This window comes from Halichoerus grypus, chromosome 10 (genome assembly GCF_964656455.1).
Source record: "Halichoerus grypus chromosome 10, mHalGry1.hap1.1, whole genome shotgun sequence".
Classification (NCBI taxonomy): domain Eukaryota; kingdom Metazoa; phylum Chordata; class Mammalia; order Carnivora; family Phocidae; genus Halichoerus; species Halichoerus grypus.
Window position 1 is genome coordinate 137,162,538 of NC_135721.1, and position 27,189 is coordinate 137,189,726.

The following is a 27,189-nucleotide window of genomic DNA, read 5'->3' on the forward strand; positions in this document are numbered from 1 at the left end:
GGCTCTCCAGAGGAGACATTAAAACACCCAGGCATCCTTATCAGTAAAGTCTAATACTCAGCCCAGATTTATGACAAAGCAAAGTGTTCAGTCCCCTACTGGCAATGCATAAACTCAGCAAGGCTCAGTACTCAGCCTGCACAAAGTCAGCATTCAGCCCTCAGTTCACAAAGCACAGTACTCAGCTATCACTTATTGAAAAAGCTCAATACTCATCCCTCAGCACTGGCCGAACAGTATTTATTACTGACTAAACACAGTACTCTATACTGACTAAGCACAGTACTCAGTACTGAGAAAGCATAGTACTTAGCCCTCGTTACTAAGCACAGTACTCATTACTGACTAAATAGTACTCACTCAGTACTGACTGAACACGGTGCTTAGTACTAGATAAGCACAGTAGTCCACCGTTGGTATGACAAAGCACATTACTCTGCCCTGGGTACTGACTAAGCACCATATAAGATACTGAATAATCATAGCACTCAGCCTTCAGTACTGAGGAAGTGCAGTACTTAATCCTCATCACTGAATAAACACAGTCCTTGGTACTGACTAAGCACAGTGCTCAGCCCTCGGTACTGACTACACGGAGTACCCAGCCCTCCGTACTGCATGCTGGTCAGACGTGATACAGATCTTCAGCTGCCGTCTCTCATACGCTCTTGACAGCCACTCTGCAAGACTAGCATCAGAATCCTATTTCCAGACGAGGACAAGAAAACAAGAGGGCAGATGACTTGATCCAGGTGGAGAGCTGGAGAGGAGGGGAGGGCCCCGGTCCTGTGTCCCTGTGGAGCCCTTCCCAGAAGAACAGGATAAGCAGAATAAGGAGGAGACTCTCATGCCAGCAGGAATCCCTCCCGTTGGCCCGGCATGGGTGACATGCCCTTGCCCACACCAGTCACTGCGCCGGGGGAGGTCCTCCCCACTGGTCCATAAGAAGCAGGGCGGGCAGGGGTGGACCTCACAGACCCACCAGGGCTGGTGGCTGCCTTGTTGCCCCATCTCATCCCCCCTCGCAGCCCCCAGATGCCTGCTCACAGCACACCCCCACCGTTCCTCTCTCTTCTGGGGGGCTGGGGCTGGCCTCCATCCCACTGCTGGGACCTGCTCCTCGGGGCTCCCACCCAGGGCCTGGATGCCGTGGCCTCTGTGTCCCCACGTTCCCCAGGACTGGATCCTGTCTGGCGTCATCCCTTGTCCCCCGCCCAGGGCCAGCACACGACAACGGCAAACACATCCTGTTGTATTGAAACAGAGACTGTGTGGGCAGGGCCTCCCAGAGACAGGCAGGAACACACATGAAATACTCACGAAGCAGAGTCCCTGCCCAGACCCTCGGCTCTGCATCCGGAAGACCCGAATGATAAGCAGCAAGGTGTGGACAACAAATCTGAGGGAACACCGAGCCCCCAAGTCCTCCTGTCATGTCATCCGTTCCCTCAATCCCTAACTTGATCAGACTGAGGCAGAAAGCCCTGAGAAGAACCTGTCTCACCCGTGGACTCGGCTTTACGTCTTGGGCTCCCTGACAGACGAGGCCATTCCTAGCTTGAATCCCGGGAAGGGAGAGTCTCTCCACTCTGCTTCTGTGCAGACGACAGCCCTTGTTGGCGCTCAGGGTCGAGCGGCATCCGGGAAGCCACGGACCTGGCCCAGACCGCCCTGCTCAGAGCAGGAGGCTGTCCAAGCACCTGCTGTTGACTGAGCATCGCTCGAGGTGAGTGCTGTGGGGGTCACTGGATGACCCTCTCTCCTGAGCGTATAGTCGAGTGGGGGACAGAAAGAAGGCTGTCAACAACAAAAAGCTGGTCACGACAAGGGCCGTGAAGACAATTAAGCAGGGTGTAGCCCGCACTACTGGTACGGCTAGGATCCCAGTGGGCCAGCGCACCATCCACTCCCGTGCTGGGGCTTTTGCTAGCACTCCACAGCTGGACACTGGGAGATGCCTGGGAGGCGCCCCTTGCCCCCGCTCGCCCTGGGCTGGCCCGCAGAAACCAGCCTCCTTGCCCCAAGGCTGGACTTCCTCCACTGCAGATCACACCCCAGGACCTCACCCACCTCCCCCCGCAGGATGAGGCTGAGGCCTGACCCCAGGTGACACCACGTCTCTCTTCTCCCTCTTGCCCCTTCTCCTCTTCCCAATCACTCACGTAAGCATCCTTCTCTTGGTCTCTGCCATAGGGAACCCCACTCTGACACCAGGATGGAGAAGTCAGCTTGGGCGTCTGTGGGGAGGTACCATAGGCTGATACCTGAGCACCCCAGCGACCTCACCTCTGCTTAGCACTTACCTACCCAGTACTGAGTGAGGGCTCTGCAGACAGCACTGGGGTCAGGCAGAGGTTTGACCTAGTACAACGGGGAACCATCCAGCTACTGAAAGCAGAAAGAACATGCCAGGAGGATCCCGGGCTGCTAAGGACTGGAAGGGAAGGCAGGCCAACCAGGTGACCCCAAGGCTCTGGGTCTTGGCAGGGAGATGGCATTGTGTAGTGGAGGGGCACCAGCCAGATTTCCCACCCTGACTCTCTTGTTTGAAGATCCACGTTTGAGCGCCTGGGTGACTCAGTCTGTTAGGCATTCAACTCTTGGTTTCAGCTCAGGGCATGATCGCAGAGTCGTGGGTTCGAGCCCTGCTTCAGGCTCCGTGCTCAGCATGGAGCCTACTTAAGATTCTCTCCCTCCCTCTCCCTCTGTCCCTCCCCCCCCCGGCTCGCACCTGCGCTCGCTCACTCCCTCTCTCTCAAATAAATAAATTTTTAAAAATTCTTTAAAAAAAATAAAAAGATCCACATTTGAGAAAGAGAAGCTGATTGGCCCACTTGGCCCGTGGGCCTGCCTGTTGGCTGGGGGGGAGGGCAGAGCATGTTGACCATCTCCCCAAGACCACTCACGATGGGGAGCGATGATCCCCCAAAGGAAATCAGGCCTCTGTTACTAGAAGAAGCAAGAGTGGACACTACATCATTCCCTGGCCCACAGCAGGACCTTCTATAATCCCATACCACAAATTAAGTAGCTACCTGTCTTTGTTAATTTGGTGCAACCTGAAGGGCATTTTTGAGAATCATTTAATTCACTCTTCCCCACCAGGCAAATTTTGTAAGAACATATTCATGGCTTTCATTAGTATTCATATGACTCTGAGGATTTTTTCATGATTTGTAGAACTCAAAGTAATTGTGAATGGTATTGTGTAGTAGTGTCAATGTTACACAAGAAATGCCTTTTCCTATCACATTCTGGGTTTTTCTGTTCATTACAAGAACCTAATTGAAAATAATTGAAGGCTGGATTTTATCATACATGGAAAATACTTGAAAAAATGCAAGAAACGCAAACATCTTTGAGCCTCGTGCCATGATATTCGGGAGTCAAGGGAGAGGTAGGGTAAAGTAAGAACCCTCACTCGCCCGCAGCCCAAGTTTGTCCCATTAATTTGACGAGAACAGTTTGATCATTGCCAAACCCCGCTTCTTCCCCAGCGCCGTGGCAAAGGTCTCTCATTAAACTTTGCAGCGAGCTGGAAGGGACTCACACAGTCGTTGGTTATAATTTCATAATCGCTTTCACAAGCAGCTGAAGTGAAGCTCTCGGCCCAGACCTCCGAGTCATGGTGACTTTTTCTAACCTGGCACTTCCACAGTCCCTGCACCCCAAGGGAGAGTGGCAGCCAGGAGCGTCCCTCTGGGGGTCACAGAGACCTCCTGGACCGTCCCCGGTCTGACTCTGCAGTGGGACCCGCGTCCTCGGCCTCCCTGGCTGTGTTTAGAGGCTCCTTAGGAAGGCAGGTGACTCCACTCTTGGTTCCCAATAACTTGTAGAACCTTGTCCCACCCCTTTCCCGGTGCCCCCATATGCAGAATAGACTGGAAAAGGTGGTCGGGTGGGGCTCAACGTTCTGAGATTCCTCTTTCGTGATCCCTTAAGGAGTTCTGGGATGGGGGGGGGAGAGATTCCTGCAGAGCCAACAGTGGAGGCTTTTGAGGCATAAGGACATGGAGGAGGAAGCCCTGATCTGGGCAAAGATGAACACAGTCAAGAGTGGGTTGAGGACGGGCCAGCCCGTTGCCAGCCGCATCCCACCATGCTGGTGGCCCTGCGTACCAGCCCCTCCCCCAGCCTCACGGGTCCTTCCAGAGGCCACAGAAGGCAGAGGACACCACACCCCTATTCTGACTCCTCCCCCAGCCCCCCAGGCGCTCCGAGGTCTCCGCAAGGGCAGGATAGGTGGCAGCAGACCCCCCGCTTCTGCTCTGGGCTCCACTCTGGGGGAGGTGAGGGGTGACCAGACCTTGCTCCATTCCCTGACTCACCTCCCCCGTCTCATTTCTCTGTTCATTTCCTTCCTCCCTCGTCCAGCAGCCAGTGAGGCCCCCAGGTGGACCTTCTCTCTCCCACCCCAGGATCCTTGCGCTGCCCACCTGCCCCTGCCTGATGCCCCCTCGGGCTCGCTCCCCACATCTTTCTGCATGCTTGCTTCCTCATCCTATGGGGCTCAGAGAAGCCTTGTTTCCTCTAGGAAGCCCTTCTTGCCGCCCACTCACCATGGCCTTAGGCTTCCCTTGGGCATCTGGAAGTGACCCTGGCCATCTGCTTCTTGAGCTGCCTGCCCCCTGCCCCCAGGCCGTATGTCCTGGATTCATTCGTCCATCCATTGTTTACTGAGCACCCACAGCGTGCACGGTGCCAGGCCTGCACACGCCATCCTGGCAGACAGAGCCGCCCTGTTCGTGTTCCTTGGGCCCAGAGAAGAGTGCTGACCGTCCTTAGTGCTCACCGGGAAGGGAGGGAGGGAGGGAGGGAGGGAGGGAGGGAGGAAGGCGAGCGTTCACGCGAGGCAGACAGGACAGCCGACACATAAAGCCTGAGGTGGCCCTGATTCTCTGTCGGTGTGAAAACCAAGAAGCCCCAGCAGTCAGAGCTGGGGCCCCGCTGCAGCCACACGGGAGCTACAGATGGGTCTAGTGAAATCCTTCTCTCACATCTGGGCTCTGGTGGGAGTCAAGTTTTAAAAGACAGTTGCCTCTGTCGGCTAGTCTCTTTGCTAGCTGCAACCACGGCCAAGCGTCAGCCCCCTGCCTGCATCGTGCACAGTCTGGGGCCAGACGGGCTCATGACTCAGTGCTCCTGAGGGGCTGGAGAAGTGGGGACCACTGCAACTCAGAAGTCCCAACAGGTAACGAAAACAAGGGTGTGCAATCTGTTTCCCTGGAAAGTCTCCAGGTTTAATCCCAAACGAGGAGAAAGAGCTGAACACTTCACTGAAGACTTACATCCTCACGGAAGAGCTTGATCCTAAGGACTTGGAAACAGCTTTGAAATGTGAGGGCAGGAGTCCCGGGGAGGCCACATAGCGGCCAGGCAAAGCCCTAAGGACACAGAGCTGGCGCCTTCCAGGACGCCGGGTGCAAAAGGGGAGAGGGATCCAGCCGCACGCGCGTGTGTGTGTGTGCGCACGTGTGCATGCACGCTGCGTGTTTGTGTGCATGTGCGTGTGTGTGCACGTGTGCATGCATGTTTTCTGTGTGTGCACGCACACTGCGTGTTTGTGTGCAAGCATGCAAGTGTGTTTGTGTGCATGTTCATGTGTGCACACGTGCATGCATGTTTTCTGTGTGTGTGCACGCTGCATGTTTGTCTGTGTGCAAGCATGCTGTGTGTGTGCATGTGCGTGTGTGCACGCGTGCATGCATGTTTTCTGTGTGTGTGCACACTGCGTGTTTGTGTGCAAGCATGCATGTGTGTTTGTGTGCATGTTCGTGTGTGCATGCATGCTAGAGTGTTTTCTCTGTGTGTGCACGCTGTGTGTTTGTCTGTGTGCAAGCATGCATGTGTTTGTGTGCATGTGCGTGTGTGCATGCATGCTAGAGTGTTTTCTGTGTGTGCATGCACGCTGCATGTTTGTGTGCAAGCATGCATGTGTGTTTGTGTGCATGTGCGTGTGTGCATGCATGTTAGAGTGTTTTCTGTGTGTGCACGCACGCTGCGTGTTTGTCTGTGTGCAAGCATGCATGTGTGTTTGTGTGCATGTTCATGTGTGCACACGTGCATGCATGTTTTCTGTGTGTGTGCACGCTGCGTGTTTGTGTGCAAGCATGTATGTGTGTTTTCTGTGTGTGCATGTGTGTGCAAGCATGCTGTGTGTTTGTGTGTGCATGTGCGTGTGTGTGCCCACATGCTGCATGTTTTCTGTGTGTGCACACATGCATGCCTGTTTGTACGTGTGTGTGCACGGTGTGTGTGTCCAATAACTGTACAAGGCAGTGGACAAGACCAAACATTCAATGTGAACCTTGCCTCTAAGTTCTTCCCCTGGAGCCTCTCAGACCCTATTCCTTCTCCAACAATCTTTATCACACTTTTTATTTGTGGATTAAGAGGGCGTCACGTTTTTAGGAGTCTGATTCCACTGGCCCACGAGCCATGTGAGGGCAGGGCAGTGTCCATTCGGCGTGGGACTTGGCCCACAGCGAGGGAAGGTGTTGTTGAAGTGCCACGGGCCCCCCAGGTGCAGGGGGCTGGGGCCACGTGGGGGGCGCAGCCTGAAGCCAAGGGTCCTCTCTGGTTGGTGCGGTGTCTTGGTATCCTGGCAAGGGGCTTTCTCCGCCGGAATCTGGATGTGATTCTCTCCCCTTCGATGCTTCAGGAATAAACCTCCAAGGTGTTTGCAATTCAAAACCACACATGGTGACTTTTCTCCAGTTTCAAGTTCATTTGAGATTAGGCAAATATCTCCTCCTTGGGGAAGATTCTGCCAGAATCCTTCACTTCATCCAGCCTTTCTTAAGGATGAGAGCTGGCCTTCCAAGCAGAAGTCCCCGGGTGAACACAATCGCCCGGCACCATAAGTTACTTTAATGTAGACGTCACTTTAAACTAACCTCTTACCATCTGTTCTGTCCTTTAATAACAAATGCAAAAGAGCATAATTCTCCGTGGCATCATAAAATTGAGGTGGGTGATGGAAATGCCTGTCTGTGTTCTTTATTCATGGCCCTATCGTATGCTGCTGTGATGTTTTTCTCATTTTCTAGACACAAATCAAGGGGAAACTGCTCTCCCCTGATCTGGTGAATTCATTTGTACAGTATTTCTTCTTAATGTGGTAAACTGTGGGGGAGCTCAGAGCATCCCGAGCCGGTGCAGAGCCCCAGACGCACACGCGGAGCAGTACCCAGGGAATTAAGCAAAGGCAACTTGGTGGTCAAAATGTAATGAGATTCCTTTGCAAAAAATAAAACCTCTTTAAATATGTGGTGGGTTCTTTCAGTGTTTTTCTAATTAAATTTCCCCGCGAAGGATGGGCAGTCTGGCCCAAAGAACGCAGCAGAAGTGGGCTGGGCCGGTGGGCCGAGCAACAGCCCCCACCTCCGGAGGGCCGCCCAGCTCCAACCCAAGGACCTCCTCAATCCAGCGCAGCTCAGCCACTAGTTTGGGACCTGCCGTGTACTCGAGTGCAGAACTCACCGGCCTTTCTAGAACTTTCCTCGCTCCCAGAAGGCAGACTGGGGTTTCGCAGGCAGCTAGCCTTGAGTGTTTTCCATTAATCACGCAGTTCCCTGTCTCCACAACAGGGCCTGATCTGCTGTAACCGGTCCCCCACACCCAGAGCAAGAGCTCAGGTGCAGGTGGCAGGAGGGGGGTTTCCTCTCTGGGACCCAGACTAGTCACCACCACCCCGTGTCCCCGGCGACCACACCTTGGCACCAACCCCCTCCCGTGGGGGAGAAGAGGTGGCTCTGGGCGACAAAGGGCTGCCTTCCTGTGAGCCGACCCCTGGGGCTGGAGCCCGGCCGCCGGGAAGAACACCTGTCCTCCTCCTGCAGGGGGTCTCCGCGGACGCGGCTGCAGCGCTGGGCTGCTCAGACTCGGCTGTTCTGTGTGACGGACGCTACTCGGTGGACAGCAGAGGGACGGGCGGTGAAGACAGGGTGGACTCCTTCCTGGGCCGCCCAGCGCTGTTAGCGAGTGAGCAGGCGGAGGGCGAGGGTGGCAGGCGCAGGACCCAGCGTGTCATCACCTACAGGAGGCAAGGGGGGCTTCAGCGCTTCAACGGCCCAAGGGGACAGCACGGAGTGACATGTGTCCCCAGCCCCGGCCCTGGCCATTCTTTCAGTGGCCTTGCCTGAAACCCTGCTGGGTGTGTGTGCTGCTCGGGGCAGAGCCAGGGAAGCCAGGAGGTGGGAGACGGGAACAAAGATGGTCCTCACAGACTGGCAGCGGGCAGGGCGGGGGAGGGTACTGGAGAGGAAGGAGTGGGGTGGGGAGGGATATGTGGGGGGGAGGAGTGGGGTGGGGAGGGATATGTGGGGGAGAAGAGTGGGGTTGGGGAAGGGTATTGGAGGGGGAGGAGTGGGGTGGGGGGAGATATGTGGGGGTGGGGAAGGGTATGTGGAGAGGGAGGAGTGGGGGTGGGAAGGGGTATGTGGGGGAGAAGAGTGGGGTTGGGGAAGGGTATTGGAGGGGGAGGAGTGGGGTGGGAAGGGGTATGGGGGGAAGGAGAGGGGGTAGGGAGGGATATGTAGAGGGGGGAGGAGTGGGGGTGGAGAGGGGTATATGGAAGGAGTAGGGGAGGGGTATGGGAATGAGGGAGGGGTATTTGGAGGGAGAGGGGTTAATGGTGGGGGAGGGGTATTCAGGTGGGGGAGAGGTATGTAGGTGGGGGAGGGTATATGGAGGGGGAGGGGTATGTGGAGGGGGTGGGGTATGGGAGTGGGGGATTGTGGAGGGAGAGGTAGAGGGGTATGGGAATGAGGGAGGGGTATTGGAGGGGAGGGGCTAAGGGTCAGGTAGGGTTATGTGGAGAGGTATGGGGGAGGGGAAGGGTATGTGGAAGGGGCAGGGGGGTACATTTCCAAACCATCACCCAAGATGTCTACTCAACCTCTGTCACCTTGCATGGGTACAAAAGACTTTCTTGTGATGAGAACTTTGGGGACATGCAAAGATGCAGCAGAGTCCCATGAGCTGTGGTCACTGTGCTCTCTGTCTCATTTTGTGACTCACTTACTCCAGACAGGGAAGTGTGCCCCAGTGTCGCCTTCACTCATCTTGCCCCCCACCGCACCCCAGCTCTGGCGGGCACCGTCTGTCCTCCGTGTCCATGAGCTCAGGGGTTTCTTCATTCAGTTTTAACTGCAGTCTTGTCATAAAACGCCCGGTCCAACTCTGCTCTGTGGAGCCAGAGGCTTTCACTGTGGTCCATTACGTTATAAAATGTTGTATGGCCCCGCCACTTGATTTCCGGAAAAAAAAAAAAAAGCTGTATTTTGTAAAGGTGTGCGGTTGACCCCTGAACGATGCAGGGTTGTCGGGGCACGGCCCCCGGCACAGCCAGAAATCTGCATGTTAACTTCTGACTCCCCAGACACCTAACTGCTAACAGCCCACTGTCAGCCAAAAGCCTTATGCACAAGAGAAGCAGGCGATGAGCACATATTTTGATGTTATGTGTATTATAGACTCTGTGCTTACAACAAAGTCAGCTGGAGGAAAGACAGTGCTGTTAAGCAAATCATAAGGAGGAGAAAATATCGTTAACGGTCCTATACCGCATTTATCGATAAACATCCATGTACAGACGGGCCGGCACAAGGCAAACCCGTGTCCAAGAGTCAACCGTATTCAAAGTTGAATTCCAGTCTGTTAGTTTGACCTTACCCATCATATCTTTTCAGTCTCTGTGGTTTATTTTCCCACAGCTCGGAGAAGTCAGTTACCTTGCAGTTGGTGACCCCGTTCCCATCAGGTGCCCCTTATCATTACAAGAGCTTTTGCTGCCTCTAAATGGAAGACGTGCTTCCTACTTTTAAATTTTTCTATTGAAGTATAGTTCACATACAGTATTACATTAATCTCAGGTGTACAACACACACCTGAATGTCGGGCGACTCGACAGTTATTTACATTATGAAATGCTCGCCACAAGGAGTGCAATCACCGTCTGTCACCATGCTGTACGTCTTACTTTTAATTCTACTGTTGTCCTTTTTGTCTCCCAAAGACTAACGTTCTTACCCCATCATCTGGTCCCCTGCCCCCTGGAGAACACAGAACTGTGCGCTCATCTCGGCTCTTCCTCAATCAGACCTCGCTAACTTCCTCGGGTGTTGGGAGCCAGAGAAACGTTATTGTTTTTTCAACAACATCCAGCTTCTCCGTGAAAATGCTTCTGTGTGTACATAGTGTTGTAGCCTTCTTGACGACAGGCGTCAGTGTCAAATCTGTGTCTCCGGGCTGGTCGCGGGGCCTTCCTGCCCCTCAGGGACCGGATCCTGTCCCCTGGTGCCTCCGTCAAAGGAGCAAGAAGATGGGACACGGGTGAAAACTGAGGGGGCGTAAATGGGCCGGCTCCCAACCTCTCTTCCCTCTGGACTCTGGGGCGGCTGCTCTGTTGTCCTTCCTCCATCTTTCCCCCGTTTGACGGCGGACGTTAGGCGTGTTTGCGTCAGGGCTGCAGCCATGTTCCACCGTTGCTTCCAGTCTTCCCAGTGGTGCTGGAGTCTCGACCGCGTGTCCCACGCTCCCTGCAGAGACTCTAACTTGGAATATTGTGTCCTATCTTTCCCCGTTACCTGCTGGGCCACTGGACGTCTAGTTGGTGGCACTCCGTAACTCCCTGACTGCTGACTGCCCTTCCGGTTCCCAAAGTGGTCCCGAAGTACCTCAAGATGGCCAAGTGCAAGGAAATCCGGGGCGGGGTGAGTGTACATTTAGGGAGCATGGCCCCTGCTCCCCGCAGCAGGCTGACGTGCCTCTCCTCTTGCTCCTTCTTCCAGATCCGGTCTGACAAAGACAACGACATCCCCATCCGGTACAGCATCACGGGCGTGGGCGCCGACCAACCCCCCATGGAGGTCTTCAGCATCGACTCCATGTCTGGACGGATGTATGTCACTCGGCCCATGGATCGGGAGGAGCGAGCCTCCTACCACGTGAGTACCTCGGGCCTTGGGTTCCTACCTTTAGAAGGAGAATGTGGCTCATACTTTCAGACTCTTACCTCTTGTGTATCCCACTTCATCTCACATCCAAACATCCATCTATCCATCCATCCATCAATTCCTCCATCCATTCTTTCCTTCATCCATCCATTCTTCCATCCATCTACACATCCGTCCGTCTACTGATCCATCCATCCACCCATCTACTGATCCATCCATCCATCCATTCTTCCATCTATTCCTTCCTTCATCCATCTATTCTTCCATCCATCTATGCGTCCATCCATCTACTCATCCATCCATTCTTCCATCCATCCCTCCATCTACCCATCCACTGATCCATCCATCCATCCATCCATCCATCTGTCCATCTATCCATCCATCTATCCTTCCATTCATCCATTCCATCCATGAATCTACCCGTCCATCCACCCACCCATCCATCAATCCACCCATCCAGGGAATATTTCTCTAGTATGTGTCAGGCCTGTGGTTGGCAGTAGGCCTGAAGTGATAACATGAGTAAACATGGCCTCACTCTGGGGGAGCTTACACTGGGATTAAGAGGCATCAAAACCTCTCAGCCTGAAGCCCTTAAGAAAGGCTGTGTCCCCAGATTCTTCAGCAGCCAGACCACAGGCCTTGAGAAGAGTGGGTGTAGTTACTGCCACAGCTCTGCGTCCTGCCCTAGAGACGCCATTGGGAATGGGCACGTGGCTGGCATCCCGACTGCCCCTCGGACAGCGGGGGCCAGGCTCAGGGAGAAGGAAATATAAGGGAAATAGACTGTTTTGTTAGCTGGTTCGAAAAAGAGCTTCCCTTGGATGCCTGAGTATCTAAAGGAAAATCGTCGTATCTTTTCTGAGCCAGACTGATGATTTTATTTACGGGGCTAGGGAATGTGGAGGAAAGCACGCAGACATTGAAACCCCGGCAGCGGGCAGTCGCTGACACTCAGGCACACTCTGCCTCTGGCTTCCAGGCAGACAATTTCAGGGGTGCCTTCCCCCCTGGAAGGGGCTCTCGGGGACCTCCTCTGAGGCACTGGTGAAATAAGGCGTGGTCGTTCCCACACCAAACACTTACCAGGGGCCAGACCCTGGGGACGCACTACCCCTCCTCCCTGCCCTTCTCTCTCCCTCCCTCCCCTGTGGTCTGTCTACCCTCCCAGAGGCACATGCCCCTCCTAGAATGCCTTGTTCCAGGCATTTGTGCCCCGGAGTCTAAAGGGATGCTTAGCCAGTGGTTGGGGACGAGCAAATGTTTCCAGCGAGTGAGAACAGAAGGAAGGGGGGCAGCTGTTGGCTCGCTGCATTGCCCACCTGGCCAGGGGTCCCTCTGCCCTGCGGTCTTTGACCCTGCTTGGCCAAAGACCTCGAGAGCCTCCTCCGACATCGGAGGCTTTGTCTCCAAATGGCCCCACAGAGAGGCCACTTGCTGATGCTCATGTTCACCTCGTTCAAGATTAGACAGAGTCCTCTTTAATTATCACGGTCGCCCCTCCTCCTGGGCCCAAGGAGCCCCACACCTCTCTCCAGGAGGCCAGACAGCGGGGCTGGCCCCGGGCGGCTCTGGTGTCTGCTGGAATGTCACAGGTTGCTTCAGCGGTTTGGGGAGGGACGAGCTCTCGGCGGGGCACCTCTCCTGCCTTCCTCGGGGCTCCAGCGACCCCTGCTGTCCCCAGTACCGGTGTCTTCTCTGGCTGTTTCTTATGGCCCTTCCAGACTGAACGAAAGCCTTTGTCGTAAACCCTGGGCCGGGCTGCCCTCCAGAGCCTGCGGCTCGGCATGCCACGGCCCTGGTGAGCCTGGTGGGAAGGGGCTGCCCCGGGCCAGGCCCGCTCCGCTCCCGATGTCAGGACGGCTACAGAGTCCGGGGCCCCGTGCAGAATGAAGTGGGGGGCCCTCATCTGGACCAGGGATTTCAAGTCAGTGACAGCAGAGCATTTAACCCCACACGGTCCCTCCTGTGCGTGGGCCGGCAGGCTGTGCGGTCTCAGGCCGGGAAACGGGCCCCCTTCGAGGACGGGCAGCGCAGGTGGGCCGTCAGCCAAGCCCACTTCGGAGGACGCGGCCCCAGCTCCTGCTGACTGCAGATCCACCCCTGACAGAACCCACACCGAGTGGGAAGGCGCTCCCTTTCATTCTATTTTAATTACTTGGGACACCTTGAGCTCAAAAGGAGACCTGCTTTTGGTGTTTCTGGGTAACTGTTTCTCCTCGGCATTTCACACCAAAGTCAGCCCTGGAATTCCCGGTTCCCCAGCAAGAGTCCAGCCCCGCCCTCCTGCCGCCTGCCTGAGCTGCTGGTGCCACGGCCCTGCCCAGACGGCTCAGCCCAGAGGACAAGGACGCAAGGGGGCGTCTGAACGCCGATGGCCGCTCCAGGGAGTGCGTCGCCTGCCCGCCCCCGTTGCTCCAAGGGCAGGATGGTCGATCCACCAAGTGCCAAGGCAGTGACTAGCGTCCTGCAGAACAACCTAGGCCCCCGTGCACCTCTCACGCACACCTCCATTTCCGTTTGTTCCTTTCGCCCGATGTGACCCCAAAGCCTTGCTCAGCACCAGACTCTGCCCAGGAGACACATGGCGTCCGAAGCTAGATGGCTCTGTGACAGGCCCCCTCAGAAAAGCCGGCGGTCACGGGCTGGCAGTCCCCGGGGATCAGGGTGTCATGCTGGGCCGGGAGGGGAGGCCTCTGGTCCTCTCCAAGGACGCCTGCAGGCCACAGCCCCTCCTCACCCAAGCCGGCCAGAGAGGAAGCAGAGAACTTGGCCAGGGGGGCGGGGTGGGGGGGAGGGGAACCGTCCACCTGTCCCTGCACGCTCGGCTCCGTGTCTGGGCCTCCATGGACCTGCTCACCTCCAGACACTTGGCACACGTTCCCTTCTGTCTCCCGCCACGTCCTGAGGTTCCATCTTGGGAGATGAGAAATCCAACCATGCCACCATGTATTAAGTGTTTCCTGCTTGCTCTCGTGAACCAGGAAATGTGCTCCGGAGGGGTACCCACCTCAACCTCCTCGGGCCCCATCTCAGAAGTGAGGAATGTCTCCCGGGGCCACCCCTGGCTGCCGCCTCCAGCAGGGTCACCCCTAGACCCCACAAGGTGACAAGTCGGTGGGAGATAACGGGACCCAGATCGGAGGAGAGGTCAAGTCCATATGCCGAATTCCAGATTGAAACCTCATGTTCCATCTTTCAACTCTCTGTCCCAGGGCGGTGAAGCCCTCGAGAACTCTCCCGTCCTCCCTGGGGTTGGGAAGCCGCTCTGGGCAGTCCTCACACTCCTTGTGAGACTAAGGCATGAGCCCCTCTCAGGACTGTCACCTCGCAGGACGCCCACCAGAGCCTTCGGGGGCAGCTTGCAGGTGTGTCAGCTCCCTCTGCCGCGTAACAAGCAGGCACAAACTCAGCGGCTTAAAATAACACCCATTTCCAGGCTCGTGTTCTGTAGGTCAGAAGTCTGGTGGGCTCTGCCTTAGGGTCTCACAAGGCGGAAATCAAGGTGATGCGTACCTGGAGGCGTCTGCTTCCTGCTCATCCAGGTTGTGACGGATCCAGATCCCCCTTCCCCGCTGACTGTCGGCCAGGGCCTCTCTCACCCCCTTAAGACACCCGCATTCCTCGGCACATGGCCCCCTCCACTTTCTCCAGCAGCTATGCCCTGAATCTGCCCTCAATGTCAGCTTCTGACTCCCGTGCAGCCACCAGCCAAGGCAGCACCGTGATTTTAGAGCCACGAGGCCACCTTGTCCCACCCAGACATTTCCCCCCGTGTCTAAAATGTAGCCCAATCACAGGCGACCCCCCATTGCATCCACATCTGGGGATCCACACCCCACATCCTCAGGCACCTTTGACCACGTCTCCCACCTGAGAGCAAGCTGATGAACTGTGGACACGGGTCACTCGGAGACAACCAACAACACATCAGTGTTCAAATGCATGAAATGAAGAATGGTCATGTTTGCTTTTGCAGGATGATTCTCTAGAAGGTTCTTTGGAGGGTTCCATAAATAAGACCTGAATGCTGCCACTACTCTCATCTTGGGCAAATTTCCTAATCTTCCTGCGCCTCCCTTGCCCCATCTGTAAAATAAAGATCGGGACGATACTGGTGTCACGGGTGCTTGTGGAAGCTGAGGCGGGTCACCCACGCAGTCACTGATGCGGCCTCCGGCAGGAAGTCTCCAACACCCACGCACAGGCGCTTCCAGGGCCCACATGGAGTGCTGCGTGGTCCAGGCTCCAGGAGGAAGCCGGTGGCCCGCAGTTAGGACACGAAGCAGAGCGAGCCGCTGAGAGGAGGCGGGCATGCACGCACGGGTTCCTCCCTGCTCCTGTCCCCACGGGGACGCGACACCAAGCCCCTGCGTTCGTGTTTCCCCGTCTCGCTTCCGCGGCGAGAAGGGACAGACGTCCTGCTCACGGCATCGCAGGGGCGGCAACCTCCCTTTGCATGCGAGGCTCGGGTTGGCAGGTCACGGAGGCGACCAGAGCTCCCCCGGTGCCACCATGTCTCCGCACCAGGACGGGACGGCCCCCGCCAAGCCCACAGCGCGTGCCCAGCCCGAGAGGCGGACGGCGGCCTCCCCGCCAGGCCACGCTGCCGCTGCCAACAGCGTCACCTTTAACTGTAGCTCCCAGGTACCTTTTCTCAGCGGCTTCTTGACCTGCTGGAAGAGCTGAGCTGCAGGACGGGGGGCAGGGTGGGCCCGAAACTGCGAGGGGTGCTTCCCGGCCCTTCCACGCGGTGCTCGGAGCCGAGGCGCCGGGGCTGCAGTCACCTCTGGCCCCCCGGGAATCGGGCCCAATGTGGTCCTTGCAACATCACAGGCCGGCTTCCCCTGGGAGGCTTCTCCTCAAACACCCCACTTCAAGGGTAAAATTCCACTCGGGGCCGTGGGGACCAAACCAAGCGCCGGGGCTGGTGTAGACATTGTTGGCTGGAGCCTCCCTGGGGCAGGCGTGGAAGGCGCGCCGCCTCCTCCTTCCCAGAGGCTGGTAGGGCGGCCATGACGCAGGGCACCAAGGAGGAGAGGGCCGTGTGGACCCCCCGCCCGGAGACATTTCCCCCCACAGGCCTCAAGCACGCGCTCTTCTCACACCCTGGGCGTGGCACTGTCCTGTGGCAAAGACCTCGAGGTCCGATGTGAACAGCTTGCAAGGTGATGGGGTGTCAGCTGAGAGATGTGTGACAGTCACAGCTCTGGTGTGGACAGACCTCGGGGAGACCCTGCCCCTTTCCACCCCCTGTTCTCCCCCAAATCCCAGGTCCTGCATGACCCTCCCCAGCCCCCCTGCTGCCCCCAGGCCTCCGCTGCTCCATGTCCCCCTTTGGGACCTCACACCTATTCTTCTCCCTGTCCCATTCACCAGGCCACAGCTCAAATGTCACCTCCTCTGAGACGCCTGCCTGGCCTCCTCCCAACCCCAGCCAGTCGCTCCGTGTGCCTTCTCTTCCTTCTTGGTGTCCGTCTCCCTTCTCGACGAGAAGCCCCAGGGCTGGGCCTTGTCTGGACCACTGAGCAATAATCTAGGGTCCAGCCGGTGCTTGGTACATGGAGGCCCCTGACAGATCCTGGTTGAGTGGATGAACTGATGAATGAATGAAAAATCCAAAAATCGGGGTGCCTGGGTGGCTCAGTTGATGAAGCATCCAACTCATGGTTTCAGCTCAGGTCATGACCTCAGGGTCCTGGGATCAAGCCCCGCGTCAGGCTCTGCGCTCAGCAGAGAGTTTGCTTGTCCCTCTTTCTTCCCCCCTCCCCTGCTCGCTTTCTCTCTCTCTATCTCTCTCTCAAATGGATAAATAAAATCTTTACCCAAAAAAATCCAAAAATTAAGGGTCCTCTCACAGCTCTTCCCCGTGTCTCCAGAGGAGAGCACCGAGGCTCAGAGGAGTTTCGTGGCATGTCCCAGGCCCACCCCCCTGCCGAGACTGTCCCTTGGGGGACCCAGGCCCTTACGTCAGCGCCAGCCCAGAGCTGTGGGCCGGCAGGAGCCTGCCCTGGGCTGTCCCCAAGGCTGACAGTGTCTATGCTGCTTTCCAGCTCAGAGCGCACGCAGTGGACATGAACGGCAACAAGGTGGAGAACCCCATCGACCTGTACATCTACGTCATCGACATGAACGACAACCGTCCCGAGTTCATCAACCAGGTCTACAATGGCTCCGTGGATGAGGGTTCCAAGCCAGGTGAGCCCCCCACCCCTGAGGAGCACCGAGTGAGTGGGAGTCAGCAGGCGAGGAGGCCCCATGCTCAGGGAGCCGTGACCACCCCACGGGCCTCCTCCCCATGGAGGCGCTCACTTAGCAGGTGCATGTCGCACGCACTGCAGGCCGCACAGGACCCCCGGGAGCCGGGCCCTTGCTTCACGGGCTCCTCGGTCCAGAGGGGGGTGCAGACAAAAGCCAAGCTAAAGCAAGTACGTAAAGCCACAGCACGGATAGTAAGGTTCGGAAGGAACCCAGGGGCGCTGAGAGTCGTGGAGGCACCTGTAGGTCAGGGAGGACCCCTCTGTGGAGGTGACATAGAGGCTGAGAGCTGAGGCATGACAAGGAGCCTCTTGGAGAGAAGGTCTGGGGGGTGGGGGTGTGTTGGAAGGGAGCCTGGGGAAGGAAAAGGCAAGGGCAGAGGTCCTGGGGCAGGAGACGAGGTCAGAGGGAAGACCCGATATCCGAGGTCTCCCGCACCACACTTTCCATTTTATTCCAAACCCCGTAGGAAGCCCACGAGAAGGCCAGACTCCCGCGGCCCCAAGCGGTGAGGCCGCATGCCTGCAAGCCTCAGTTCCCCTCTGAGCTGACCAAAGGGCCAGTCTTACCCCAGACTTCAGTTTGGCATAGATGACCTTGACCACGTGATCGTGCACCACGGCCCTTGCTAAGCATGTCTCTGCAGGAGGTGGGCCCCTTCCCTCTCCTCTCTAGCAAAGACAAACCTGAAGTTCCCAGGAGGTGTGTGTGGGGGCCAGAACCCCCAGCCGATGCTAGACCTGGCCTGGGAACCAGCAGCAGCACCTGGGAATGCAGCAGAAATCTAGAACCTCTCAGCCCACCCCCCTCCCTGACTCAGTCTCTGTAGGTGAGCAGCACAGCCCTGCACTGCTCTCTCCTGCGGGGACGGGCGGCATCCCTGGGCCAGCTGCCCGGCTGGGGCTGGGTGGGTGGAGCTGAGCTGAGCACCCCCAGGGCCGCCAGGAGTAGCCACTGAAATGCAGGATGCCCAGGGGCACGAGAGGATCAGAAGAACAACTATTTTCACGCATACTTATGCACCAGGCAACATTTGGGAGCCGCCTACAGTGACGAGGTACTGCTTTTGTCCTGAACTTCAAGTGTCCCCGGGCATCTGTAGCTTAGCGGGCAACCCCACCCCGGCGGCCCTGGCGAGTATCCCGTCCCGGGAGGGCGTCCGGGCTCCTGGGAAGGCCTGTGGCTCTGGGCACACGGACCCTCAAGCACCGGGAGCCTGAAGCCCAGCCGGCTTCCCGCTTCCTGTGTTCGGAGGGGTCAGCCGCATCCCATGCAGCCCACGGTGGCGCGGTGAGTCCAAGCATTTATCATCGCTTCCCCGCCCGGAGCAGGTTGTCATAGTTCCGTCTCCAGGGGCTGCTTTTTCAGCAAGGTGAATTGTGGTTTTGATTGATTGTCTCGGAATCGCGAGACGCAGGCCAGCCCGGTGTCAGTGAAGGGACGGCATGTGACATTATGTCTGCCCGCACCTTGGGCAGCTTCTCCCCACAGCCCCTGAGGAGCAGGGACAGGCTGCCGACGGGCAAATTAACTCCAAGCGGCCAGCTCCTTAGGCAAGGGGGTGGGGTCGTGAGTGTCAGGCTTGGGGGTGCTTTCTCGTTAGCACAGATAAGGTGGGCCTCTCTCCCCACGACCCGGCACACTCCGTAAAGGTGCCTGGATATCATAAATCACACCTCCCTTGTCTTACTTTAGAACAAATCAATAGAGAAAGTCTTCCCAAATGTGTAACTGGCTTTACTCATTAGGATAACAAAAGCAGCAAATTGTTGTATCTCCTCCTCAAAATCCTGATAAGCCTTTAAGCCTGGAGATCGGAGCAGCCCCTGCCCCCCCATCGCCCCATCGCCCCAGCTCCACGGGGCCGCTTGGAATGCCGAGCATGGCCTGGAAGACCGGAAGGCTGGTGTGGATCCCAAGACGGGTCCTCTTTCCCCGTTCACTCCTGTGTCTTTCATGGACTGTTTGCACTAGGTGTGGACTGACTTTCAGGGTCCCTAGGGGACCCCGCGTCTGTCTCTGATCCTGGAACAGCCCTCAGAGGGGAACAGGGATGCCACGGCTTTGTGCAACGCCCGGGACGCAGCGGGGCCGTGCTGCTCCCTCACGTGCCCGGCCAAGGCGAGTTGACCCCAGACAAAGCATGCCGTGGCGTCCTGGAGGCAGAAGCGCCCAGGGCTCGGAAACAGTCTCCGGGGTGTCCTCCCTTGCGTCAGTTAATAACCATAATAGAAGGTTTCACTCGGTGCCTTTGCGGGGTAAGGAAAACCTATCACCAGAAATTAGTCATTATTCTTGGCATGATGGGTTAAGGAAAGGTTTCAGATGTACATTCTAAAGGAAAACAAATGGAAAGATGTATTAAACATTGACTCACCCAGATACAAACCTTTTAAGGTTTGGGTAGTTCATATGGGGACATTAGCAAAGTGACTCAGGGGTGGAGTCTCAGGAGGAGCCCACATTCACCCCACATTCTTTCCCCAGCCCCGGTGCCCCGCCGTGGTATGGAATCCTCTTTGGCGCTGCTGGAAAGCACAGGCTCGGAGGGTGTGGAAGCCCCAGGGTGGCCCGTCCTATTTGGTGCAGCAATGGTCATTGTGGTTTGGGGTCAAGAGTGCCCGCTACTCTGATCTCAGCTGTTAGATCTCTGGGTCTCCAAAACCCACCTTGAAAGCCCCTGGAAAAGGGAATGCATTGGCTCACATAATTGCCAAGTCCAGAGACAGGAAGCAATCTCGGGTGCTGTGGCTAGAGTGGGACTGGCCAGGGCCTTGCTTACCTCGGTCTGACTCTCCCCTCCTCGGTGCTGGCTCATTCTCAGGGAAGTTCTCTCTTCCTGTGGACAAGACGCCTCAGCAGCTGCAGACGTAACCATGAGCCCCGGGAGAGGTCCCACTTCTTGCTGGAGTCCAGCAGGGGCCCTGGGAGATCCCCGTGATCTGGCTTGGGTGCTGTGCCCATCCTGAGGCAGTCCCCATGGCCAGTGCATGGACAGTGAGCCTCTTTCAGGCACAAACAGAGTCCGGTTCTACACCCCTCCAAGTCATTGGGTCTGACCCTGTGGCTGGTGTGGATCCCCCGCAAGGAAAACCAGATCGTTGCTTCAGAAAAGGGGGCTGGATACCAGGTAGGCTCAAATAGCAGGTGTGCATCGCATGCAGTTGTAAGAAATAATAGAGACACCCCACAAATCTTCACCCGTTTCCCCCGTGGGGACAGCTCGCGGAACTGTCATGCATGATCACGCCAGGACGTTGACACTGGTGCAGTCACAGACCTCACTCACACGTCGGCGAGTTTCCCAGCGTGCGCCCACGCAGACGTGCGCGGGTGCGCTTCCGTGCAGTCTCCCCACGTGTGTAGATCCCTGTGACCGCGGTCAAGCTGCTGAACAGCTCCAGCAGGAGGGCCCTGTACTGCCTTTTAGAACGACAGCTTCTTCCCTCCCCCACCACCCACCCACCGACCCACCATCCCTAACGCTGCCAGGCGCTGCTCTAAGACCTCCCTTCGGATTCCCTTCTTTAACGCTGCGACAGCCCTACCGGATAAGCACTTTTCTTTTCCCCACTTTGGAGATAAGGGAACGAAGGCATAGAAAGGAGGCAAGATTTAAACCCAGGCAGTCTGGCTCATGAGCCACAGTGCTCACCATGGGACACACTGCTTCCCCTCCCCAGTCTGTGTCAGGAATGCATTCGGCCGCAAGTCACAGAAAACCCACCTTTGTACCAGGAGGGGTCTGGGGGAGAGCTTGAAGCTGCCCATGCCCCTCCCTCTGGTTTCTCACCCCATGGTCCCTTGGAGGCTGCGTGCCTCCCAGCATCACATCCACTATCAGGCAGAAGGAAGGAGAAGGAAAGAGAAGGACAGAATGTAGCACGGGCAGTGTCCCCCCAGAAAAGCACAGGTTGTGTATGAAAGTGCCTTTCTCCAGGATAGAAAAATATAAACCCCACCCTCAAGAAGTCCATCGTCCAGTTGAGGAACCCAGAAATCCGTACGTTATGTACGTGTGAACGAGTGGTAGAGATGCACATCCGGCAAAGGCAGAGAAGCAAACACGCCAGGCCTTCAGGAAAGGAGAGCATTCTCCTGCCTCAGGGCCTTTGCACATGCTGTGCCCTCAGCCTGAATGTCCTCCCCCCAGTCACTGTGACACTGGCCCCTTTTCCTCCCTCAGCTCACATATCACTCCTGCAGAGGTGTCTGCCCTGCTTGCTTTCCATTAATACTGCCTTACTCTTTGGGTTAGTTACTCAGTTTGTGGCCAGCTTGCAGCACTGGGCAGAGATCCTATCTGTTCTCTTCACCTGGACAAGGGCAGGACTCAGTGGACCCCAGCCCTCGCCTGACCCTCTGGAGGCTACCCGGTGCTCAGGACAGGCCCGGGTCCTGCGTCCTGGAGCTCAGAGCTGCTCGGCCATCAGCTCTACCAGGCAGGCTTCACGAACCTCACAAGGAAAGAGTAATAATCCACAGTGATTATCTTTTAACTAAAAAAGGCTTTAATTGGAATTCCTGATTTCCCTAACCCCTTGTAAGTGTGTGAGGGCCTATATTATAAATTTTGAAATTAATGTCACCTTAAAATATTAAATAGCAGAGAAATCTATATGCTGAAAATGAAGTCAAAGAAACCTTCGTCTAGATAATGCAGAGTTTTTGCTTAAATAGATTATTCTATTAGCGGCCCGTTTATTTATTTATTTTATTTCTGAGCCGGCGGAGTTCTCCCTGAGATGAACGCCATGGACTAATGCGCAGATGGCACGAGATACTTGAAAGTCATCTGAATATTAAGAATTTAAATCTTTAGCCTCAGTGATTTGAGCAGAAAGCCAATTATGGGGCTGAATTAGTTTTCAAATTAAACTGCAGTTTAAGGCTTGTGAAATTAATCCTTTAAGGCGGACGGCAGCGCTCGAACATGAATTCCGAGGGAGAGCCGACCCTCCGCTTTCTCCCCTTTCCCTGTTGGTGCAGCGAGTAAAGAGGCGCCCTGCACCTCGGGCGGCGGGCAGCGTCCCCGCTTAGATGAAAACACATCCTGATGTTCTGTTTCGTTTGCCAAGAAAAATGGAAACCTCGCTGCTGGCAAGAGAGGCCGGAGCAGGCGCCCAGAGGAAGGAAGGATCCCTGGAAGGATGCTTTGCTCCAGGCCCGTGTAGGGGGGTTGCACCTTCACTCCCACATGGCTGCAGAAGTGAGCTGCTAGTGTGAGTTCTTCCTCCTCGCAGGGCACCCCCGGGACCGCAGCCAAATGGCTCCCATGGATGCACCATGGGATGCTCCGGGTGCACTCCGTATAATTGGGATTGCTGGGGCCCAAAGTTGTGTGTGGACTCAGACCCGGCCGGCCGGAGGAGGCAGGAGGCCCAGGAGCACCTGCAGGCCAGGGCCACACCGACCAGACACTCGGGGACTGGCCCTGCTCACGCCCCCGGCACCAGCTCACAGGCAGCTCATCTGCTCACCCCGCGCCCCACAGAGGACATCCCGCTTCCAGAAGAGGACCCCCAGGCTCCAGGAAGCTCAGTGACGGGGCAGAACCAGGCCCCGGGAGCGGCAGCCAGGGTCTGATCTGGACTGAGCCCTGCCGGTCCCACCCTGAGCCCAGCTTGGCCTCAGAAGTCACCCAAGGCCACAGAAAGGCATCTGTTTGGAAAGGTCTCTTTTCTCGTGCCTTGTCAGCCAGGGGTCAGCCGCGCCCACCTCAGCCCCAGTTTAATCCCTGTACTGGGTGGAATGGTGTCCCTCCCAGATTTGGGTCCACCCAGAACCTCAGAATGCGGCCGTCCTGGGAAACAGGATCTTTGCAGACGTAGTCAAGACGAGCTCTGATCCACTAGGACTGGTGACCCTTTTAAGAAGGAGAGATTAGGACCAAGGCTGACACCTTGATTTTGGACTTCTGGCCTCCAGAACTGGGAGATAATAAAGTTCCCTTGCTTACAGCCGTCCCCTTGGCCTGGCACACCTTCCTAGCCCTCCTGCACCTTCTCTGTGCCCAAAGGAAGTCCACCCACCCTGCCCAAGCCTTGTAGGAGGGTGCGAGGTCATGGCCATCAGCCACTGCCTGTCGGGGCCCCAGCTCTAGAGCCAGGCGTGGGGTCCATCCACCCAAACCCCAGCGTGGAAGGGTGTGGAGGAGGCCACAGCGTCTACTGCAGGCTGTGAAGACCACCAGGCTTCAGGGAAAAGAACGCCACGACCAAGGCCAGAACGGGGGTCAGAACGGGAAGCCGTTGCATGTCAGGAGGAGACGGCGGCACGGGGACCCACAGCTCAGGGCCCGGGCAGGGTGCAACCCAGGTTAGAGCATGGCCCCGGGTCAGCACATGTCCTGTGCCTGCTGGGTGGGCACACACACGGGTGTCTAGACCATGCACAGACAGGAAGGAAGGCTGCCCCCCGAGAGGGCCCTCCAGGCTCTCAGGAATTCCTCCAGCGTCTACCCATCTCCTCTGGCCTGGGCTCTGCTCCAGGGCCCTGAACGCTCCTATTTCATCCCTGCTGTTCCATAGACCCTGTCCCTTTCCCACTCGGGGTAGGGCGCTCCGGTGACATGCGTCGGCCGCCTGACCATGGACTGGCGACCCAGCCGGGCTTTCAGAATCCCTCCTTCTTGAGAGAAACCAAGTCGCAGTTTAGGCTCTAAACACAAAGTCACATCTTCTATTTCTCAGTTGCCTTTTTTCTTTTTCTATTATCCTCTTTTTTTTTTTTAGTAACATTTTACTTTCTGATAATCGAGTGATAGCCTTTGAAGGAACCGTGGAAGGTACAGAGAAAATCACAAAGGAAAACTCAAACTCCCACATACGGTGCCGCACTCAGAGATTGCATGTCCGTCACACGCCCTCTGGCCTCCCCTCCTTTGCATAAACACCTTGTTATTTTAGAGATTGGGGTCACACTGAACAGTCTAGAGACCTCGTTCTTTTCCAGTGAGCCGCACATATGTCATGAAAATTTCAAATAACATTAACTATCCTTCTACAACATTTTAATGGCTTCACACTACTCCATGATAGCAAAGTTATGACAACATCATAATTTATTTAACCAACACCCGGCTGTACTATGGTTAATACCATTTGCTTATTGACTGTGCCCATGGTTTGTCTGCCCCACAGATGTGAGCCTCACGGGTCAGGGGTTTTTTCCACTTGAACTTTTTATTTAAGATCGCTGTAGATGCACACACAGCGTGCAACCTGAGACAGAGTCCCCAGTCCTTTGGTTCCCCTGGTGGTAACGTGGAAATGAGCGAAGCCCACCCCAATGAGCTCTGTTTATCCAGAGCCAGCCGGCCCCCACCACGTGCACTGGGCAAAGACTCGAAGGCGGGCAGCAGAACAGAGAGCTTCATGGTGGGGAAGGGGCCGCTCAGCTGTGCCCTGATGGGGCTTGGGCCTGGAGAAGTGGGAGGTGGACATCCTGTGTCATTAGTTGGGGGCATGCTTCTCTGGCTGGCCCTGAGTCAGAAGCTGGGACAAAAACTGGGGAAGCTGTCAGTTATCCATCAAGTCCCTGCAGTTCTGGGCCAGTGGTTACAGGGTGACTTTTCGGCTTCCTGGATTGTTACTAGAGATAGAGGGTCTGACTTCCTCCAAGTCTGACCTGCGGGGAGCTGCTACCTCCCACGCTGGGTCCCCCGGCTGGTGGGTGGCCCTCCCGGGCCGGCTCCCGCAGACGGTGTGTTAGAGTTCTATGCTCATGTCGGATTGACTGTCATCTCGCGTGTGTTCAGTCTCTCCATCATGTCTTGGCAGAACCACAGGACGATATGCCAGCCAGGTTATTTGGGGTTAACATAGGCAAGATACAGAACATTCCATCCCTAGGAGGATCCTCATGTTGGGGATTTAATGGTCACACCCACCCCTGTGCATCGGGGACTTTGTACATCTCTTTTGCTCACGGACATGCAATGCTGAACACGGTGCTTGCGCATAGTGGATATTTAATAAATATTTGTGGAGGATTTCAGGCTTTGCTATCAGGAACCGTGTCAGCACGGACTGCTGGGGGCACAAATCAATCATCTATGGCATATCTGTGATTTTTTTCCTGAGGATAAATTTCTAGAAGTGGATTTGTCAACTGGACACATTTTAAAGACACGTGGGTATAGACAGCCAGCTGCGTCCGGAAGCTGAGGCCTGGTGCTCCCTGGACGCTGTAGGGGGTAGGGTGCCCATTCCCTGTATATCCCTGCTCTTCTCTATCGTTGTTATTTTTAAAGAGCATTTGCGTTTTGGGCATGTGAAAACGCCCTTCTTTCATATCTTTGATCAGTAATAAAATTGTTGTTGTTGTTTTCAAAAAGGAGGAGCAAAGAGTGTCTCTGTGATAAAGATTTGAAATTTAGGCTCCTTGACTGAAGACTAAGCCAAGGGGCCACGGCGGGTGTGTCAGGCGGCGGGGTCACCGGCCAGCTTTTCCTACATTGTACCTTCTGATATTTTCCCGTGAAAACGCGCTGGTTTCCGAGGGTGGGTTTCATTTGTGCAATCGGAAAAGAATTATTAGAATTCTATCATTTGGTTTTAAAAAGCAGACTCCTGAACATAGCAAATAAGGTGGATGCCTAGATGTAACGTGATGTTATAACGAGCCCAAAACTAAAGGACTGGTCTTGTTGCCAAACATTCAGATCCGAGTCCTCCACGTCTGGGGCCTGGGGGCACAGCGAGGGGCGCAGACTGACTGGGTGGGCTCTGCAAAGCAAGAGCCTCAGCCACATCCAGACTGCACACTCTCTGCCTCCAGAACTTTCTCTCAGAAGGCACCAAATTTCATACTGAGCCTGGGATTTTAAAGCTTTGGGAATACTTCCTCCCCAAAACTCGGATGCCCTGGTTCACCAGTCAGGGGCTGTGCTGGGAGCTGGGACTTGGTCAAGGAGTTCATGATGAAGTTGAAGCCAGCTGAAACAGGGTTCCTGGGTGCTTAGAGCCCTACCCCCTCCCTAGCCTCTCCCCCTCCCCTTCTCAGGCCTGGAGGCCTAGCTGCTCAGCTTGAAACCCCAAGCCCAGTTCAGCCCCAGCTTCAGACATCCACTCCCAAGAAAAGATCGCATCAAGGTAGGGCACACACTCCCCCGCACCCTGCAGGGCCCCGGACAGCACATTGTTCTGGAGCAAGGAACTGAACTAAAAACATGCAGCTCAGGACAAGGGCCTCCAGGACTCCAGTGCCACAGGGCTAGGAGTTTGTGCCAGTCGGAACTCTGGGTTGCAAGTGACAAAAATTCAAAGTAAAATGGCGTAAGGTGTGAAGGGAAATTCATGGGCTCAATTATACAGAAAGTCTATAGGGTACCTTAAATTTTCTGTTAACCTAAAACTGTTCTTAAAAAAAAAAAGTGTGCGTGTTTAAAATAGTCTTTAGGTAGGGGCACCTGGGTGGCTCCGTCGGTGAAGTGTCTGCCTTCAGCTCAGGTCATGATCCCCAGGTTCTGGGTTCTAGGTTCAAGTCCCACATCGGGCTCCCTGCTCACTCAGTGCCATCTGCTTCTCAAATAAATAAATAAATAATAATAAAATTAAAAGTCTTTAGGCAATAGCTTCAGGTGCAGGTTGATCCAGGGGCTTCCTAGTGAGAAGTTGTCACCTGAGCCCCTCTTGAGGCTCCAAGATGGCCCTGTCCTTCAGCCTCTTTATTTGTGGCCAGAAGGTGGCCATCATCCCCAGCCTCACTCACTGACACAGGCAGACCCAGGGGCAGGGACAGCGTGTTGGTTTCCCAGGAACCCCAGCAAACATGGTTATTGCCGACCCTGATGGGTAAGGTGCCCACAGCTGAACCGATCACTGTGGCCAGGGAGGGATGTGCTGAGCCAACCAGGGCCTCGCAAGGCAGGGAAGGATGGACACCAACAGGACCTTCCGGTGCCGCCCTCAGAGAGTGGGGCTGTGCTGTGTTCCACCAGGGAGCTCAGCCCGACGTGTGGTCGGGGAAA

At 55.9% G+C, this 27,189-nt stretch overlaps 1 protein-coding gene across 1 annotated transcript in view; it reads left to right on the plus strand.

Annotated features, from left to right (window-relative positions):
* CDH4 (cadherin 4) overlaps nt 1-27,189 on the plus strand; it is a 530,242-nt gene that overhangs the window by 461,707 nt on the left and 41,346 nt on the right. The window contains exons 5-6 of the mRNA XM_036105351.2: nt 10,794-10,949; nt 17,012-17,156. Coding sequence (XP_035961244.1) covers nt 10,794-10,949; nt 17,012-17,156 — 301 coding nt within the window. The remainder of the gene's footprint in view (nt 1-10,793; nt 10,950-17,011; nt 17,157-27,189) is intronic.